The sequence below is a fragment of the Bos grunniens genome, chromosome 20, assembly GCF_055505025.1.
Source record: "Bos grunniens cultivar Pamir isolate PY7600 chromosome 20, Bosgru_T2T1.0, whole genome shotgun sequence".
In the NCBI taxonomy this organism is placed as follows: Eukaryota; Metazoa; Chordata; class Mammalia; order Artiodactyla; family Bovidae; genus Bos; species Bos grunniens.
This window is the reverse complement of record NC_141184.1, coordinates 35,139,078-35,159,665: the sequence shown is the minus strand read 5'-3', so window position 1 is coordinate 35,159,665 and position 20,588 is coordinate 35,139,078. Positions and strand designations below refer to the sequence as shown.

The following is a 20,588-nucleotide window of genomic DNA, read 5'->3' as shown; positions in this document are numbered from 1 at the left end:
AGGTGTTCCATAAATCTTTGTTGAATCTTCTCTAACATCTTGCATGTGGGTGTTTTCAAAAGTTGTCATGCTTTATGGAGAGATACTGTTAATTGAACAATATGAAATTGCCAATGTTGACTTTTTTTCATCTACAAAAAGGGCAATTACACAAGCTTTAAGAAAAGGATGTGCACTATTGGTTTTATTATTTAATACTGTTCTGGAAGTACTAGTCAGTACAATTAGATAAGATAAAGAAATAGCAGGTACAAATGTTGGAAATTATTTGTGTGTGATATAATTTTTCAGGGGCTTCCCAGGTGACTCAATAGTAAAGAATCCGCCTGCCAATGCAGGAGACCTGGGTTTGATCCCTGGGTTGGGAAGATCCCCTGGAGAAGGAAACGGCAACCCAATCCAATATTCTTGCCTGGGAAATCCCATGGACAGAGGAGCCTGGTGGGCTACAATCCATGGGGGTCGCCAACAAGTGAGGCATGACTTAGCGACTAAACAACTACAACAACAAACCCCTCTAAATCTGACCACATTTAATAAAGTTTTTTACTTGGGGGGAAAATATCATAAACCAAGTAAAAATAAAGACAACTGACTAGTAGAAATACTTGCAATATATGACACACAAAGGGTTAAGCTCCTTAATATAAAGACAAATAGACAAAAGGGCAAAAGACATAATCAGAAAGTTCACAGGAAAAAAAAAAAAAAAAAGAAGATTTTAACATATGCATGCGTGCTAAGTCACTTCAGCTATGTCCAACTCTTTGTCCAACCTACAGGCTGTAGACCACCAAGCTCGGTCCATGGGATTCTCCAGGCAAGAAACTGGAGTGGGTTGCCATGCCCTCCTCCAGGGGATCTTCCCAACCCAGGGATCAAGCCCACAACTTTTACATCTTCTGGACTGGCCAGGTGGGTTCTTTACCACTAGCACCACCTGGGAAGCTCATGTTGCTAATACCAATCATTAATCAGCAAATGACATTTTTTCAATATTTGTGGAGACACTGCAACAATCTACTCTGTGTACAAATGTATGTACATCTGTTTGGAGCAGTTCACTATCAAAATGTTACTTAACTATGTTTGGCAAATTTTAAACTATGGCTCTGTTTACTCTTCCTTTCCTCAGATAATTTTTGGTATGCTTCTAAACAAATTTTTGAAGCATAAAAAATCCCTAATGGTAATAGACAATAACGATTCCATTAGAAACAGAAGTGTCAACAGAGGCATAATCCATAAACCCACAAGCATATCTGAGTGCCAAGGATGTGTTGACACTTATTAGTTTATAGCACACAGATTTGATACAAATGAAGGCTAAATGCAAACTATTTAGCTGGCCAGCCTTGATATGACCCTCTTAGCTGTTGTGATATTATCCAACTAACCGTTCAGAGACGTTCCATCTGTGTTGTCTGGTTATTCATACATGTTGTGAACATCCACCACTGATGTCATACAGTAAAGTCTGCTCTGCTACAACACATGCAGTAGAGGATATGATGCTCCCCACCAGGGGCCGCAAATCGCCCAGGCTCCTCTGTCCATGGAACTTCCCAGGCAAGAATACTGGAGTGGGGTGCCATTTCCTCCTCCAGGAGATCATCCCCACCAGGGATCAAACCCACGTCTCCTACAGTGGCAGGTGGATTCTATACCATTGAGCCACCAGGGAACCCCCACAATGGGTTCGTGTGAGTGCTCAGTCATGTCTGACTCTTGTGACCTCATAGACTGGAGCCTGCTAGGCTCCTCTGTCCAAGGAATTTTCCAGGCAAGAATACTGGTATAACTCTGATGGAAGTGGCCTAGTTTAGAAACTTAGAAGTTTAGAGTCCTCAGATATAAACAAATGCGTATGTTTCTGGACCTTTAGTACCTGGCCTATTTCTCATGCTTAAGAATCAAAAAGAAAGGGAGAAGTTAGAACCCCAAAGCTATGTTCTACCCAATTTGTTAACATAAGAAATGTTCTATTTTAAAAGGCTGGTTCCTTACTTGGAGTATGCTGGAGAAACCCAGTACGGGTTGTCCTCGGCCGCCTTGGCATGCCGCAAAATGGCTTCCCGGGGATTGCTGTCGTCGGTTTTGTCCAAAGCGATGTTCTTCACAATGTATGAAGACAGAGTGCCTCCATGGGTTCCAACCCGGCCACCACGACCTGTTCCAAAGGGAAAAAAACAAATCAGGAACAGAGTGAGCATACAGTCTGGGCTTATCTGACAAGGCTGAAAACCCTTCACTGCTGGCTGCCCAGGCTACAGGTTCAGTGAATGACAGGGTAGGGTCAGGGGTTCAGATTGACCTGATTTTTGTCATTCCGCAAAGAATCAAGGTTTTAAGCATTCTGGGGCTTCTATAGCCTTTAGTTTGAAGCACACTTAAGAGTACTTGAGTATTGTCCTTTCTGCTTTCATTTAAGGTAATCACAACCAAAGTGGAACATCACCAAAGCTCAACTTCCCCATAGTATTTTAAAATATAGACATGTTTTTATTATGCTTTAGTTGCCAGTTTACACAATGACAGCAATGTAGGAAGAAATATAAATAGTTTGCCATGTATATGCCTTAAAAAATTCTTCAGGCATGAATACATGAAATTCAATTAATAAAAACAACCAATCATCATTAGATGCTATTTTAGTTTTAAACAAGAATATCTTAGGGCTTGCCATCTTCCAAGGACCTTGTAGGAAATAAAACAAGATGAATAGACTGATTGACTTATTTTAATAAGTCAATAATAGAATAATAGACTTATTTTACTATATGTAATGGCTCTCGACAGGAAGCTTCACCTGTTCAGGAATTTGTTCCCCACTGAATCCTCAACTGCTAGCCTGGTTCCCAGTACTCAAAAGACATATGACTTTTCAAGCAGGTTAAAGAGAAAAAAAAAAAAGACAAAACACCACATGAAAAGTCAAGTGGCACTAAAAGATTAATTTTATTAGGCAGGAAATGATTGCCAGAGAATTTATATGGCTAGCAACTATTATATTAGTAGCACTTAGAAGAAAAGAGCTCTTCAAGCTGATGTGGGAAGGGAATCTATAGGAAGAAATACATCCAGTTTGGGAGAAGTCAGAAGACAGAGAAGGTTATTTTCAGTGAACTGAATAGTTTAAATACAAAAGTATAGAAAGAGGTAAGTTCAATGGGCATTTGGGGGCAGGGATGAACCAACAGTCATATCAGAAGATTAGAGCAGGAGAGAGGTGAGGTGTAGAGCTCAAACACGGCTGAGAGTCAGATTGCAGAGAACTCTGAATCTCTGTGCATGCAACTGGACAGTGCACAGCTTCTGAAGATGTGGGGGCAGCAGCAATATGAAAACTACAGGAATTGGGAATAAAAGCTGTAAGATGAATGAAGGGAGTAGTGAGGAGAGAGCGTTGAGAGAGTACCTAGTTACAAGAGCTTTTTAATAATCCAGGCAAGAATATTATACAGGAATTCTGATTAGAGGACGATGGCAGAGAAAATGGGGAAAAAACTGAGACTGGTATATGAGATTTTTTTCAATGCTAAAGGGGCAGGCCAAAGAGATAGAGGTCCAGAAGTCAGGTTCAGATGAATTAACAAGTCATAAATGATATAAGCTTGTGAACCTAGAATAAATGGAGACTGTGCAGCTGATAACAGAGAAGGGGATTCTAGCAAAGGCGCGGCTGTATGATGGCCGATTCTGCCTTGCTTTCTTCTGGCCTTACTTTCTTAGAAACTCTAAGGATTTTTATTCATCTTCTAGGGAAATGGGTAGCTCTATTTTAATAATGCAGAACTAAATGATGGCCCCTTTCTGACTTTTGTGAACTCTAATCCAGCCTAAATTTCGGCCAAAGTATTCAATGTTGAATTTTAAGCCAGTATGGTGAGCAGTGATTTAAACACTGAGTTCCAAGGAGCCCCAGAGCTCCAGTGAGGTCCCCTAAAGGACTTGGAGACCAAGAAGAAATGGCTCTGGGCTTCCTCTCTGCTTCAGCACAGCAGCTCCATTTCCATCAGTTTTATGCACTGGGCTTCTGCATCAGTTCTTTAAGCAAAAAGTTCTGAGGCTAGAAGAAGGTGTTTGAAAAATCCTATTTAGTAAAAATCTCTGAAGACGGGTATCCAGGCCCAAAAGATCTTCCAAGTTCTGTCCTGATTACCCTACCCTGGCCCTCAATGACCCCCTCTGCAGGTCACTAGCTAGATCAGTCACCTGGGCCTGCGACAGGAGGCTCGGGTTTGTGAGACTTCAGGGGATCCAGTCTGTCCTTCTCCAGCTGTTTCCTTGTACTCCGTTGGCGAGGTTCGCGGAACATAGGCAAGGCATGAGCTAGGAGAAGTCACAGTTGAAAAATTTCATTATGATAATAACCCTTCCATCCAAAAACATAGCTGGAGCATGACTAAATGTAGATGAAATGGAAGTCATAATGACGGCCTTCATCTAATAATAAAAGACAGTCTTACTGCAACCAATTAGCCAATTTCGTTTGAGACCAGACACGTTGTTCACCTCTCCTGGCAACTAATGGCGCTCAGGAAATACTGTCAAATACCGTCACGGAAACACTGATGAGGCTCCCCATGAACCAGACTGTGGGCAGCAGTTAAACTTAACTTCTGTGGTTTTGACAAGAAACACTTAATGGGACTGCCTCTTACTTTTTTTCTTACAGGACCCAAATGTGAATAATGCCAACAGCTAGCTGTCAGCCTCGGTGTCCTCAGAGGCCTCATAAACACTGGAATCACTTCACACATTTCTGAAATGTGACCACCTCTCAGGAATGGTTGACAACACTGAGCAACCAGAAGGGAGGGAAACTTATCCCACAGAAACTGGGATAGAGGCACAGAGGTGATTGAATCTCCTGACGTGGTGACTTAACAGGAACTTATTCCTTTTTCAATGTGGTCAACAAAAGAATAAAAATCAGAGAGTAACATCTGTCCAATTGCTCTTGGTTGTTCACTCAATGTCAGAATTAAGTTTCAGAATATAAAAGAAAATATAAATTTATAAGGGAAACAGTGTCATATTCTGGTGGAGAGGGGGAAGACTACTGGGGAAAGAATTAAGTATCTATTTATGACCACAAAAAGTACCAGAATAATGTCTTTGAATGTTTAGGTGCAAATTAAAACTTCTTTAAAAGAGAAAAGTGGGGGAGAATTAGAAGGATAATAAGGGTTTAAAGGAAATTTATGATGTGAATGACAGAAATGGCTGTAACACCTGAAAACCACTTCTAGTGCCTGCCATCCTCAATGCACACTGCCAGCTGGGCCAGGACCATGTCACTCACCAGTAACATGCCTGCCTTGAGTTAGGGGAGCTGAGAAACACAGCCACCCATCACTCTGCTGGGCAACATGACACAATAGTATTTTTAGGAGAGGGAAAAATAGTTTTTCACTTCAAACGACTGCAGGAATTTAAGTAGGCCACGTGTAATTACATGAGCTAGTCTGCTTCTGACACTGACTTTAACACTTCTACTCTTGCAAAAAAATGCCATGGGATCTTTTTACTCATCACCAGCTCCAAGGGACTTGGTTTTATATAAGACCCACCCCCAGGGAGAAAACCCAGCAGTGCAGCGCACCCTGGGCTTGAGACTGAGCTACTGAGCAAGTCCACAGGACACCTGCTAATGGCAATTGCTACTGCATCTGAGATCTTTCTAGCCGCTACCCTTGGCAGGTCTGAGACTGTGACTCTGGGAAACGAAAATCTATCAGATTAACAATGTTGTGTGACAAAGCTGAGACGCTGCTCTGTCCTGATAAGATTTCTGATTGTACCTCAGGTAGTTCATTTTATATCTGAAGGTCTCTGGATCAATCTGTCACAGGGTCACAGAATTTAGGCTCTTCCTTTTGGGGTTGAAAGTTACATGAAGTAACCCTGTCTCTGGGATGAGTCACAGAAGATGAAGGAGTTTGCGATTACATGACTCCCATCCTAAACACATGAATAGGGTATTTTTTAATATATGCCTGAACTTGGAGGGCTTTTTCTGTCTCTAAAGCCATGAGATCAACAGCACACTAGAACAGAAGACAGATGCATGACAGAGAGACCATGCTAACAACTTACGGGTGATGATGTAGTCCTGGGTTAGAGTCTCTGCTTGCTTCGCCTTCCGCTGGGTTTTAACTACACATAATTTCGCTCCCCTGAGAGGAGTTAAAGCAAATTATTTCCTTTATTTGGTCTTAGAAACAGAAAGTCGATGTCAAAAGCATTAGACACTTTTCAGGAACACACTCTGTACACACCAACTCACCAAGTCCTTGGCTTTCTAAGGACTGGCCACAGATGGAGCCCTTGGTGATAAGAGATTAAACATATGGGAAGGCAAGTCTGTGCATCAGTGGTTACTACTGTGTGAGAGGGTTAGAAAGGTAACCGGAAAACAAAAGGCTAGTTTAAAAATCTATAGAAATAACCTAAAATTAAGATCTTAAAGAGATATTAACATTAATCAACCTTTTCACCCTAAAGGTCACAGGGTTCAAATTTTAGTTTATGGCTCAGATGAAAGCAACCTGGGTGGTCTACAGCCCAAGTGGCATTTGTCCACATCTCAAATACAAGAGTACAAGTGTCTGGATCCAAGTCAGCTTGGCAGGACTGCCAAGGGGCTACAGCCCAAGAATGTGTGGGATTAACCAAAAGTGTGCTTAGAATGTTTCACTCTCCTTAGCAATAATGAGTATCCCTTTCAGGAGAGACAAATACAAATAAGTAAATTTTTAAAAAGAGTCCAAAGATAGTGCCTTCTAAAGGGTGCTATCAAATGGGGCTCATCGTTTTCTCAAGTAAAATGGCCCCCTTCCTTTCATCCTACTTACATTAGTATTTTACATTTCTTTATTAAATAACAAAAAAATCCTATTTGTTCTTAAAGACCACAATATATAATTTTATTTTATAGGGCAAAGATTCCAATTTCAGAAAATTCTGAAGGAAATAGGACTGTCTGCTTCTATTCAGAGCCAAACTATAGTCAATAAATATTCACTAATAGAGGACAGGCTTCCTTTCCCCCCAGAAGACTGTGGGACCTCACAACAGGTTTATGGGGGACCCCAGTAAATTTAGCATGTGGAATTTTGTAATAGATATTCTAAAGAAACAGCTAATCACTTACTGTATCTTAATAGAGAGAAACAGAGCATCTCTTTTGGATGGTGACACGTTTACCTTTGTGCCCGAGGAAAAGAGAAATAACTGAGGGACTGACTGAGCCTCCAGTGAGTTTTTTAGGTCCTTGAAACACACTGGTATGCTTAAATTTGACAATTGGGCAGATGTGGGGTAGAAGGGGAAACTGTCTGTGCTGTCCTCTGCTGGCAGAGAACAACTCCACCAAACATCCAAATGGTACCTGAGAAAAGCCCAAACAGAAAGGGAACAAAACAGACAAGCCAGTTCCATTTCCTGTGAGTGGTTCGTTCCCTGCTCTGTTAATCCCTTACATGCATCACTACTAATGCCACTGTCCAGGGTGGTATGCAGAGTGGGCAGGCCTTCCCCCCCTCTTTGCACTCAACATTTCAGCTAAAGAACTGCAAATCCCCAGGAAACTTTCACTTTGAATTCTGTATGGATCAAGGAGCTATCTAAATCCTCTTTAAAGCACAATATGAGGAGTTTGAGGCTTTGCTCTGGGCCAGCTGCATTTTCTAAAAGGGTGGATCCCCATCAAAGAAGGAAATAAATAAAAGCAGGGGTGAAAAAAAGCCCTCCCCCCAGTTGTTGTCATCCATCTCAAACAGGCAACACTTATGAAATACCTCTGACTCTTGTTGGGGTCATAGTAGACTTTAGCCAACCCGTTTCCAGTCCCCACCATGATCTGGTTCAGCTTTGGGTGCCACAGGCAGCGGACAACACTCTAAAAAGGAAAAGACATGGGAATCATCTAAATGGGGCACAAATAAAAGGGAAAGAAAACTCTGCTGGTACTTGGATGGCTAGTTTACTAAACTGAATGTCACCCTGATGATGACTTGTAGCTTTTAGGGCATTTTCTTCCAAACCACTGAGTTCTGTTCTATCACATATTATCTCTGTGACACTCTATAAAAATATAAAAGATACCCCCTTCCTGCCTTGTCTCCTCTCCTGTTCTGATAGCATCAAAACCACGAAGCTGGGCCTTCCCAGCTCTGCTGTCATGTGAGGCTGGCATCTTGGAATGCTGAACCCACATAACTTGGTTCATTTTACCAATGAAGCAGATTTAGATCTCAGCGATTCATGCTTTTATGCACACAGTATGCCCCTCTGGACAGCATATTGAGGCCAGGTGGTCACTATTTTTAGTTTAACAAAGATCCAAATCTCATAAAGCTTTCTCAGGAACAACACACATTTGTGAACTATGAATAATATCTCCCTATCTATGAGATTAACCAGCAGGACAATAGCAGAAGTAAAACAGAGATATGGAATATAAAGATGTGATGTTAACCTGAACAAAAAGCAGGTTAGGAGAAGGTTCACTGGAAGAAGCTATGATCCTGTGAATCATTACTGGTGAGGAAAATAAGTGCTGTTTTGGGGTCAGAAAGAACTGCAAGTTCCCAGTGAGAACTACAACCTGTTTTTAATTTTTGCTGAAATAAGAGGGCAGAGGTGGAAGAGATGGCAGGGATAGAATTAAGGTGGGGGAAGGAGGCTAAGGTTGGTAGGCAGAAATACCATATGTTGGGTTCTGCAGATGTCACTCTCACTCTGATAGAACAAGAAATGAGTGGAAACATTAATTCAGTGATTATTAGGAATCTCTCATGTGCCAAGCAACGTACAAGGACTAATAGGAAAGGGTACAATTAGATATTGCCATCTTATGTTCTAATATTAAAATGTAAATCATGGAATTTCTGTCTTCTAAATCTACCTTGGGCTGAATTTTTTTTTTGGGGGGGGGCTACTTCTCCCCAACCATCTAGTTCTTTTGTTAAGATAGAATATCTGGTAATTTCTGCAATCCTTTTTTTTTTTTTGCTTTTTAATTTAAATTTATTTATTTTAATTAGAGGCTAATTATTTTACAATATCGTATTGGTTTTGCCATACATCAACATGAATCTGCCACGGGTGTACATGTGTTCCCAATCCTGAACCTCCCTCCCACCTCCCTCCCCATACCATCCCTCTAGACTTTTATTTTATTTTTTTGTTGACATGTGTGGTTTTTATTTTTTTTTCTTCCAGTTTTATTGAGATATAATTGACATATAGCACTGTGTAAGTTTAAGGTATAATGATCTGACTTATATCATGAAATGATTATGACAATAAGTTTACTGAACATTCATCATCTCATATAGATATAAAATTAAACAAATAGAAAAAAAATTATTGTCTTGTGATGAGAACTCTTAAGATACACTGTCTTAACAGCTGTCACATGACATACAGCAATGTTAATTATATTTATCATGTTATTAAGTTTGATTTGATTAAAAAAAATAAAACAGAGATCAACTATATGCTCAAAATACCAGGGGATTGTCTGATGCAATCCCTTTTGATAGAAATTCTGGGTTCCTCTTGACTGGTTAAAAAAAAAAAATCCACGTAGTTAAATGGCTACAAAGCCCACTCTGAGATTCCTGAGAAACTAAGGAAGAAATGGAAGAAATGTAAAAGTGTCTGCAAAACTTCTAATTCACGTCTGACAATATTCCAGAATAGTGGTTCCAGCACTGCTGAACAGGGTTGAGAAAATCAAACCAAGTGGCTGTGTTTATCCTATCATCAGGGGGAAAATTAAGTTAAACAGGCAGGTTTGTACAATTTTAAGTTTTCGTCCCACGATTTTTTTTAAACCTATAGTATCTGCTACTCAATGCCTACTAGCAAGTGCTAAAAGATGATAAAACATATACAATGGTGAGTGAATATTAATAGAAAAACTTGAAAATAGTAAATCATATTTTTCAGTAAAATGTGAAAGCAGTAAATCAAAGTTTACCAACTAGGGGGTGAGGTTACTGTCACCTTTGTGCGTGTGCTCATGAGACTTACTTTACATGCATGTGTAGAAAAAGTCACACTTTTCTCCTAACAAAACTGCCTTGTTGGTAAGATGGAATTAAGCTTATCAATAGTTCATGGTCTGCAAAGCACAGCCTGACTACAAGGTGCCCCGTCACTGAGACTAATGTGAGAACCATCCCTAGACCACTGGAAATCTCTAGACGATGAAGGTCAGGTATGTGGAAACTTGAAAAGAGTCACAAACAACTTCACATCAAAGCTAGAATAAGCTCATCCAAGCCAATACTCATCTCCTTCAAGTCCTGGCTTAACTGTCATCACTATTCAGACCACTCTATTTGAAACTGCACCACACAACTCCCCTTATTTTCCTTGCTTTCATAGCATGTGTCACCTTTTAACATAATATACAACTTACTGTTAATCATGCTTCTAACATAATAAATAACGTACTGTTAATTATGCTTATTGTCTGGGCTTCCCAGGTGGCACTAGTGTAAAGAACCTGTCAATGCAGGAGACCCAAGAGATATGGGTTCGATCCCTTGGTCGGGAAGATCCACTGAAGGAGGGCACAGCAACCCACTCCAGCACTCTTGCCTGGGGAACCCCACAGAGAAGAGGAGCCTGGCAGGCTATGGTCCCTGGGGTCGCACAGGGTCAGACACACTGAAGAGACTAAGCATGCACACACACACACGCTTACTGTCTGCCTCCCCTACTAGAATAAATGTTCTACACAGGCTGCTCTTGGTCTGTTTTGTGTGGCCAAGGATCTCAAGTGCCTAGATTAGTGTCTGATACTTAATAAATATTTGCTGCAGGAACAAATTAAAAGTTACAACTCATCCAGCCTCAATAGATTGCTTTGCTAGGTGGGGTTGGAGACAGACAATTTTCAAGTTAAAATCATTACTGCCTATGAGAAATAATTTGATTCCTCCAGATTTTTATTACACTCAAGTATCATACAAACACAGAGGGTTAGTTCCCTCCCAATGCGGGCCAGAAAAGAAGGATGAACAAGAGCCAGAGGGGCAAGGGAAGACACTGAGAGGAGCTCTCAAGGGTCTTCAGAAATCTCAGCTGCCCACAATTGGAACCAGGACAATTTTAAGGACATAGTACTAAAGTTATTTCCCTTCCTTGGTTCTCTAGAGGTCTGGCTAAGCAGTCTAAGATTACTGGTTCTCAAATATGTTGTCAAGCGAGCAGGGTACAGAATTGGAAAAGATCCACAACGTAGGCCTGATAAATTCCAAGACACCAGCCAAACAGGCAGTTTCCAGGGGCAGCAGGTTACTGTTACCCTCTCCGTCTACGCTGAGGGTTTAAATGTTAGAGAGAGGCAATGGCCGGGCCAACAGACCAACGTCTGACTGCTTTCCAGGGAGTCCAAGGTCAGGGCACTGCACCTCTATTCCCGCTCACAGTCTTTCCCTCCTACGCCCTCACACACACGTGACTGGGCAGCACAAGCTCTCATGGAGAAGCTCGTTTACCCTCCTTTTTACACGGAAGGAAGGAGAAGGCAAGTGAGCCCCCTGGAACTAAACAGTCATTCCGGAGCACCATCCACTGCGGTGGCGAGTCACCAAGCATCTGATGAGGGCGCTGGGAGCAGTCTGAGTTAGGCAAAAGATACTTAAGGCTCAATTACCCTAAGACTGGTTATTAATCAAACACTACCCGGATTCCAAAACATGGAATGAAGAAACAGAATTCAAAGTCAAAGGTGGGTGGGCTTTTTTTTTGTTTATTAATATTTATTGTGTGTGTTTAGCTAACCTTCATAAACTTTGCAGCTAATGCGGCTCCACACTTTGTCCTGTCAAGGAAATGCATCTTATAGCAGAGAGCTGGCCATCTGCCAAACCAAACAATTGCTGAGACGGCGGTGGCGGCAGCAGCAGCGAGGATGGGGAGCAAGCAGAGCTCCCCGCTGCTAACTTGTCAAACACACACATACTGGGTTTTACATAACAACAATGGGACACGTGCCTGCTAGAAGCCCAAGGAGCTATCACAAGACAAATGAGCTACAGCTACTTAAAAAGAGTGCATTCACTTCATCCACCATCCACAAAGTCAGCCTCCATCCTCTGTTCTTGAAGAGGTACTTCTGCGGCTGGGGGCTTGCCACATTCAGATGGACAGATTTACTGAGTGAGACAGCGAAGGGAGGGCAGAGAACACATCTGAATTAAAGGACCAGAGGGAACCATCATGACAGGAGATCTACACGGAGCAAAGAGAAAGCACTGAACTGCCAAGAACTAGATTCTGAAGTTAGTCTGCACATTTCAAATATAATGATTTGCTTTATTAAATTGATAAAGGATTTTATTCTTACACTGATCCACTTCATCTTACTAAAGCATTGTGGAAACACCACTGGCTTCCCCGAGCTGCTTAAACTGAACTCCATGTCACCATAAAATTAAGTTTAGCTTTTTGAACCAAAAGCTACTGTCATTTTAGATAATTTGGCAGTGCAGAGGAACCACAGTCTGCCCCCAAAGTACTCAGCTCTAGCAGCAGCCAGAGAGAGACAGTAACTGGTGCTAGAGACCGTAAGCAAGATGACAAGGCAGTAACCAGACTTTAAAGTGCTCAACACAGAGAGCTTTCTTCTCTGCAGAGACCAAAGAAAAGAGAGGGGGGTGGAGCAGAGAAGAAGAAAACACTGTGTACAAAAAGCAGTGTCAAGATTCCAAAACAGGAACTTTGGAATTACCCCTCTGCAAAAGTAAGAAAGCCATAAAAACCCCAAATAATTTATTGCTGTGGTTTTTTGGTTTACTTGATGTGATGGAAGCAAATAAGGAGAAGAGGAAGAAATCAATGAGAGAAATGAATTTGTATTTTAGGACGTGGGAGGAAAGGAACTATTGGGTTATCTGTAACTTTATGTTATAAAAGTAGCTGACTCCTCACAACACTACAAAACTAATGATCTCACCTTGATTTCACAAGAAGAAGAAATTGAGGCTTGCAAGAGGAGGGGTAACATTCTCAAGGTCACAGAAAACTTGTACACAGAGGAGCTGGGATGCTCAGGGAGGTTTTCCCAACTCCCATGGTCATTCCTTTATACCTCCTAATTATGCAAAGCTCTGTTTTAGAAGATGGGAATGAACAGTCACTGCAGACTTTAAATCATCTCCAAACCTACCTAACCCAGAAGAAGTCCTAGCAAGTTTATACTAAAAAGCAGATGATATCACTAAAATCATAAAAGAAAAAGCCAGCTACTGCCCAGTTCACAAATGTTACTATAAAAGAAATCGATGCCTGCAGAACATCTCAGACGTCAGTAATGCACATATCCAAACACTGCCCTCATTTGACTTCACATGCTAAAAGAAGCCCAGCACCCTTCCTAATTTTATATCTTAAACATGATTATGATGAAACACCCTTTCCTGATCTTTCCCAGCTGCTGCCCCACACTGCAAAAGAAACTCCATCTGGTTTTTTCATGTTTGGTTTTTGTCATATAGTACAAGAATGGATAAGCTAACTCAGAGATTCCTTGGGAGAAGTATTTTCCAAAATTTTCAAAGGTAAGAGCCTCACACATTTCTGTGAAGGAGACTGTCACACAGTTTTGCACATGTGTGTAGAGGCAGTCTCATGGCCGTGCACACCCTCAGGACTGCCCAATACATCTGAAAGGCCATGTATATGCTGATGCCCAAGTTTAAGAACACAGATGGAGATGTGAGTCCACAATGAAGAAAAGGAAGGCAGATGAAAATGCAAAGGTACTGGTGAAAACATTTTCTTTGGATTTGCACAAACCCAAGCTTCATTTCAGAGAAAGGAAAATTGCTTTCCACATTAAAATACTGAACCAGGTAGGTAGAAGCGTCAGGCAGGAAAGCTTTAAACTTTCCCAGGTTATTTGTCTTGTCCTCCCAAAGCCTTTCTTTTCCCAAACTTGGATTATTTTGCAGTATGCTTGGGCCATAGGGCTTAGTTTCACTCCTTTCAAGTTCAGGAAGCAAACCTGCTGAGTAAACCTTTGTCTACAATAAATAAGACTCCTCAACACCCACCTGATCTTCACGGAGACACCCCTCGAACAAAAATGATTAAAGACATTTTCTCTGCTCTTCTAAGTGAGCATGTGCCTATCCATTTTTTCCCCTCCACATTCCTCCAACTCTAAGGAAGTTCCATCAGAGGGCCAGACAGGTGCCAACTGTCACTCTTTGCTGGAAATCTTCTTAATCTCCCTTCTTCCCTGCCCCAAACAATTCTCTCTCTGATAAACCAGACAGAAGCCCAATGGTGAAAAGAGAAAATGTTGTGGCACTTTTATAAATGTAGGGGTTGTTGAAAACAAGCAAACAAGGAAAAGCGTTGCTCTACACCTACCATAAATATCTGGCACAGATGCACAGATTATGCTTTTTGAAAAGAAAGTGAAAATGTCAGTAGCTCAGTTGTGTCTGACTCTTTGTGACCCCATGGACTGCAGCCAGCCTCCTCTGTCCATGGAATTCTCTAGGCAAGAATACTGGAGTGGGTTGCCATTTCCTTCTCCAGGGGATCTTCCCAGGGATCAAACCCGGGTTGCCTGCATTGCAGGGAGATTCTTTACCATCTGAGCCACCAGGGAAGCCCTGGTGAAAACTTTTTGAAAACTGGCATCTAATTATCAAATTAAGTCCTATAAAACTCATGGAAAATGCATTTATTAAAGTCAGTTTATTTACAGACTCTGCTCTAAAATTAAGGTAACTGTTAGAGCAGTAAAAATCTGGAACCTGGTAATTGTCCTTGGCACAAAATGAATCACATCTGTAGCTGATAATAAATTCGCCTAAAGAATTTCATCACGAGAAAAAGTTCTCAGAGAAAATGGAAGGTCTCTTGGGTAAGAAAATTAAGTACAATCTTCTTCATCTAATTAAAAACACTAAATGTCAGTTTGCTCCAGTCTGCTATTTGAGAAGAACTTACAAAGGCAGGAAAAAAAAAAAGCACAAATAATGACTGAAGAAATCTGATAATTATTTTGATTAATGACAGTCTGGGAGCAGGAAACAAATAGGTGGAGGGAAGTTAGAGTCCCCAGGGTGAGTGACACCAGCGGTCGGTCAAGGCAAACACCCACCTAGAAGCAGCACTTACTGCAGGCGCGTTCCCAAAATTCTCACAGAACTCCCTACTGGTGGGCACAGGATGGATCAAGTGTGCCAAGATATGGAGTCCTGGGCGGTTGTGAGGGGCCTAGAGCACTACAGCTTCAGGCAAGTCAGCACCAGCAAAGAGTGGGTCTGTCTGTAATATCACACAGTATCCTCTGTTATGAGCACCAGGCTGTGAAAAAGCTTGGGAAGCACTGCCTAAGGCCATCTCTCTCGATCTAATCTACACAGACCCAGACCACTCTACCCTTCTTCATGTGTCAATAGTTTGAGATGGGCATAAAGATAATAAGGATAAATCTTTTCTTTATGTAAATAAACAAAGCACAAATGGATAAAGCTTTAAGTCCCTAACTACTAGACAGAAGATATATATGATCAGATCTTAGAAATCATCAAGCATGTAAAACCAAAAAACTGTAGGAGAACCTGAGTCTTCAGAGATGAACTAACTATACAGGATATGTAAAGCACTATTTGTTTTAATATAGTATAGGTAAATAAGTGTTACACAGTATACTCTTTTATTGAGCCCTTTGGTGGTGGTGGTGGGGTCTCAAAACCCCTCATCATACAAGATGATCTAGCACTCCAGAAAAGGGGAAAACACTATCCTGGGACTCTGAGTTAATTATAGAACTCTTTGTTTCCCACACTAATATAAATTGTGAAAGTCTGGCCAGAATTCTGATAGAACAGCTGGAAAACTTGTTACCAAAGAGCACTCATCAAATTCTGGTTGGGAGAGGGAAGTCTGCCATAGAAAATCCTACAAGACACAAAGTCCTTTCCTTGGTCTTCTCTCAGTGGGTTGTGGTGTGGTGCTGGAGTTGGACAACAGAGCACTGTCGTTACTGGATTATATGTTTATACATTTTATAAAGAATAGTGTGTCGTTTTGAACATTGACAAAATTGACCTATCTACAAAATCAACCTCTCTCTTTTTTTGACCTTTTTTGGAGTCCAGTATGTTTCTCCTTCAGGGTTGTGTTATCTATTAGGTGAGTCTTCATCCGGGTTTGTCATTTATGGCAATCCCATTTATACAAGGAAGTATATAGATCTGCTTAAATGCCAATTATATAAAACACCAAACTCTTGTGTAGAGATGGAAAATAAAAAGTTTCTAATTAATCAAAAGGGAAATACCGAATACTTCTCTTATTTTGAAGGATTATAAATAGAAGTAAAACAGTACACAAACATTTCCTTGAGACTACTGACACCAAGTAGAAGATGCCTTTTAATACAGCATGTTGCAGAGTTGAATGACACTAGAAAATGAATAAACTATTAAACTGAACAAGACCTTCTTTGACTCCTCATTCTTCAGTGATTTATGAAGCCTGAAGGAGGATCTGATAGGCTCTTCATGAGATCAGACCCATCAATCTTAAAGGAAATCAGTCCTGAATATTCACTGAAGGACTGATGCTGAAGTTGAAGCTCCAGTACTTTGGCCACCTGATGCGAAGAACTGACTCCTTAGAAAAGACCCTGATGCTGGTAAAGATGAAAGGCAGGAGGAGAAGGGGATGACAGAGGATGAGATGGTTGGATGGCATCACCGACTCGATGGACTAGAGTTTGAGCAAGCTCCAGGAGTTGGTGTTGGACAGGGTAGCCTGGCATGCTGTAGTCCACGGGGTCACAAAGAGTCGGACACGACTGAGCAACTGAACTGAACTGAAATGAGATCATTGTCAAATAGATAACTATAGGAAAAGACAACTCACTATAGGCTTTGAAACTGGATTCCTACAGTAAACATTATTTCAAAGAAGAGAATGTTGAATAGAAAATCTAAATAACTGCTCCTGAACTAAGAGTCTATTGGTTAAATTTATTAACTGTTCTTTGAAAAGAGACTGGAAATAAGAACAGAAATGAGGTGATAAGCATATCAGAATTTGTCTTCTCTTCTAAGGAAGAATAATGACTGGACTTTTGATAAAATACAGTGACAAATTCCAACAAATAATTTTTACTTCAAAGCAGAGTGTGTTCTACAAAATAGACCCAGGAAACAGATCATACTCATTAACAGTATAACAACTAAAACAAATTATATTCATTAGAGTTTTAGATTACCAGTATTTTAAGCATCCACAGTAAATGTGCTTCCTCTACTGAACTCAAAACATAGCTATTTTTAGTAAGTCTGAAAAAGGATCATCTCAAGTTTTAAAGAAGCAGACAAAATCTGTACTTCTTTCATTGAATCTAAAAGAAAACATATTTATGTTCTAAAATTTCAAATTAATTAGAAAAAACTATTAACAAAAAACAAAAGGAAGAGAAGCTGGCATGGAATAGGCTATGATAGGAAGTCCCAATAAGAATATACTAAAATAAAATATAATAAAAGGTAAAGCAAAATTAACAAATACATGTTCACCAAACACCTACTATGTGCCACTGTTCTAACCCTTTGGAATATAATGTTCTGCCCGATCACATGGCACCAAGGAGCCCCTGTACTCCAATTTGCTCACTGGAGAATCTAGAAATGGTTGAGAAAAGCGTATCAAAGGTAAAACAGAAGTGTTGAGAAAATACAACTCACAAGAAAATGTTAAAATAACAATATCAACTGAGTTTGGTTCACTTAGACAAGAGAAGACAGAACAGTAACTTTATAATCTTCAAGGAAACACAGGATGTTGACCAGCTGTTCTCCAATTCCTTAAGGACCAGAGTAAAGGATGTGGGCTCTAAGCATGAGAATGTAGGCTAAAAGTAAAGGGGAAAAAAAGAGCTGATGGTAATAAGAGTTTTTATAAACAGAAATGAACTCTTCAGGGAGGTTGTAAAATCTTCTGTTAAAAGTCTAATTTTCATTTAAGAGAGCTGAGTCGTAGTTCTCAGGTAGGCAAGAAGATGGGCTCTGGACAACAATATTGAGACACTAAGTGAAAAGAATCTGCCTGCAATGCAGGAGACCCTGGTTTGATTCCTGGGTCAGGAAGATCCTGTGGAGAGGGGATAGGCCACCCACTCCAGTATTCATGGGCTTCCCTGGTGGCTCAGATGGTAAAGAATCTACCTGCAATGTGGGAGACCTGGTTTGATCCCTGGATTGGGAAGATCTCCTGGAGGAAGGCATTGCAACCCACTCCAGTATTCTTGCCTGGAGAATCCCCATGGACAGAAGAGCCTGGCAGGCTACAGTCCAGGGCGTCACAAAGACTTGGACACAACTGAGTAACTAAGCACAAAGCAAAGTCACAACATGCCTGATGCCCCAGCTAATGAAGCAAAAGCCAGCAGCTTTGCCTGTGGCAGTTACATGAAGGGAACTTATCACCAGCATAGGAGAGGGGACTTGCACTAGGACCAAAGAGATTAATTTATTTCCTATAATATGAATGTCCCTGCAAATGTGCGGTGATGTTAGACAATTCCTCCTAGGCACATCTGCTGCAATTTGTACTATTTAATTATTTAAACACTATTTAAACACTGTATTTCATACAGTGCTTTCCATCATTGTTTAATAAAAAAAATTTCCTGGTGCTGGGTGAAATAGAGGGATCACGTTCCACTCAGTCTCTCTCTTTGAATGCAGTTATAAAACCCAGATTTGAAGATTTTGAAAAGTAAATAGGAGTAGGTGGACTGGGAAATTAGTCCAGAACTCAAACTACCACTGAAGCAGCATCAAGTTTACTATTTCCCCCAACTCTGGTACTTCACCCTACCTCCTGGCCCCCTAAAAAAACTGTGATGAACAAAATATCAAAATTTTAAATTAAGACAGCCTCAGTTCAACTTACTTTTCCTTTTGTTTCACTCAATATGGCTTGACATAGCACTGTTACTGTTTCCATTTTTACTTAGAATATTGGAATTTTACTCATCATGATTTTTTTGCATTAATTTTATTTTTTATGTTACATTAAAATGCTAATTTTTTTTGATTACTGAGTTTTTTGATACCTTCTTCTATTTTGTGCTTGAGTCTGACTCTAGTCCTGGCCCTGCCTCAACCTATAGCACATTCTATAACACAAAAATTAGCTCAAAATAAACCACACACCCAAAAAGAACCACAGTAAACCATAAAACTTTTACAAGAAAACACAGAGGAAAATCTGCATGAGCTGGGGTCAGTCAAGGAGTTCCTAGCTATGACAGCAAAACTACATTCTATAAAAGAAGAAAAACTGATAATTTAGACTTTATCAAAATTAATTTCCTTTGAGGGACTCTATTAAGACAAAACAAGCAATAGACCAGGAGAAAATATCCCAAGAACTTGGTATCTAGAATATATAAAAGACTCTCAAAATTAAAAATAAGAAACAAACCTGATTTAAAACTGGGCAAAAGACTTGAACAGGCACTTCACCCAGGATGACACAATCATAGAAAACGAACACATGAAGATATTCAAGTCTCCCACGTTGCAGGCGGATTCTTTACCGACTGAGCCACCAGTCCATGAATGCTGGAGTGGGTAGCCTATCCTTTCTCCAGGGGATCTTCCCGACCCAGGAATTGAACCAGGGTCTCCTGCATTGCAGGCAGATTCTTTACCAGCTGAGCTACCAGGGAAGCCCTCACTGGTCATTAGGAAAACACAAATTATAACTATGATGAGAAAGCATTTCAAATACCTGTTTGAATGTATAAGATAAAAATGTTACAATACAATGTTGGTGAGGATGCAGAGCAAGTAAAAAACACATATACTATTGGTGGGAATCCAAAATAATATTGCTTATCTGAAGGCGGCTTGGAAGTTTCTTATAAAAATAAATATACATTCATCATATGACCCAGCAAGCCTATTAGGTATTTGCCCTGGAGAAATGAAAAATTATGTTCACCCATGAATGACTGTTATTGTTGTGGTTTAGTTGCTAAGTCATGTCCAACTCTTTTGCAACCCCATGGACTTGCAAGTCTTCCAGGTTTCTCTGTCCATGGGATTTCCCAGGCAAGAATACTGGAGTGGGTGTCATTTCCTTCTCCAGGAGATCTTCCTGACCTAGGGATCTAACCGGTGTCTCCTGCATTACAGGCAGATTTTTTAGGGCTGAGCCACCAGGGAAGCCCACAAATGAATGCTTATAACAGCTCTATCCAAAATCTCCCCAAATTAAAAATAATCAAATGTCCTTTAACAGATAAACAAACTGTGCTATATTCATACAGTGGAATACCACCTAGCAATAAAATGTTAACAAGTCAGTGATACGCACAACTGACCTAGGTGAATCTCAAAGGATGCAGCTGAAAGAAGTTGATCTAAAAAGGTTACACACACTATGAGTCCATGTACATGACATTCTTGAAAAGTCAACACTAAAGGGATAAAGAACAGACCAATGAATACCAGGGATAAGGAGCTGAGAGTGGGAGGGGGTGTGAGTGTGCCTGCAGAGGGATGGCACAAAGGAGT

At 40.6% G+C, this 20,588-nt stretch overlaps 1 protein-coding gene across 3 annotated transcripts in view; it reads right to left on the bottom strand.

Moving 5' to 3' along the window:
- WDR70 (WD repeat domain 70) overlaps positions 1-20,588 on the bottom strand; it is a 285,459-nt gene that overhangs the window by 14,030 nt on the left and 250,841 nt on the right. For all 3 annotated transcript variants that reach the window (XM_086361477.1, XM_086361480.1, XM_086361478.1), the window contains 4 exons: positions 7,806-7,906; positions 6,103-6,182; positions 4,216-4,332; positions 2,008-2,170 (listed from right to left, as the gene is read on the bottom strand). In XM_086361477.1, the coding sequence (XP_086217603.1) occupies positions 2,008-2,170; positions 4,216-4,332; positions 6,103-6,182; positions 7,806-7,906 (461 nt within the window). The remainder of the gene's footprint in view (positions 1-2,007; positions 2,171-4,215; positions 4,333-6,102; positions 6,183-7,805; positions 7,907-20,588) is intronic.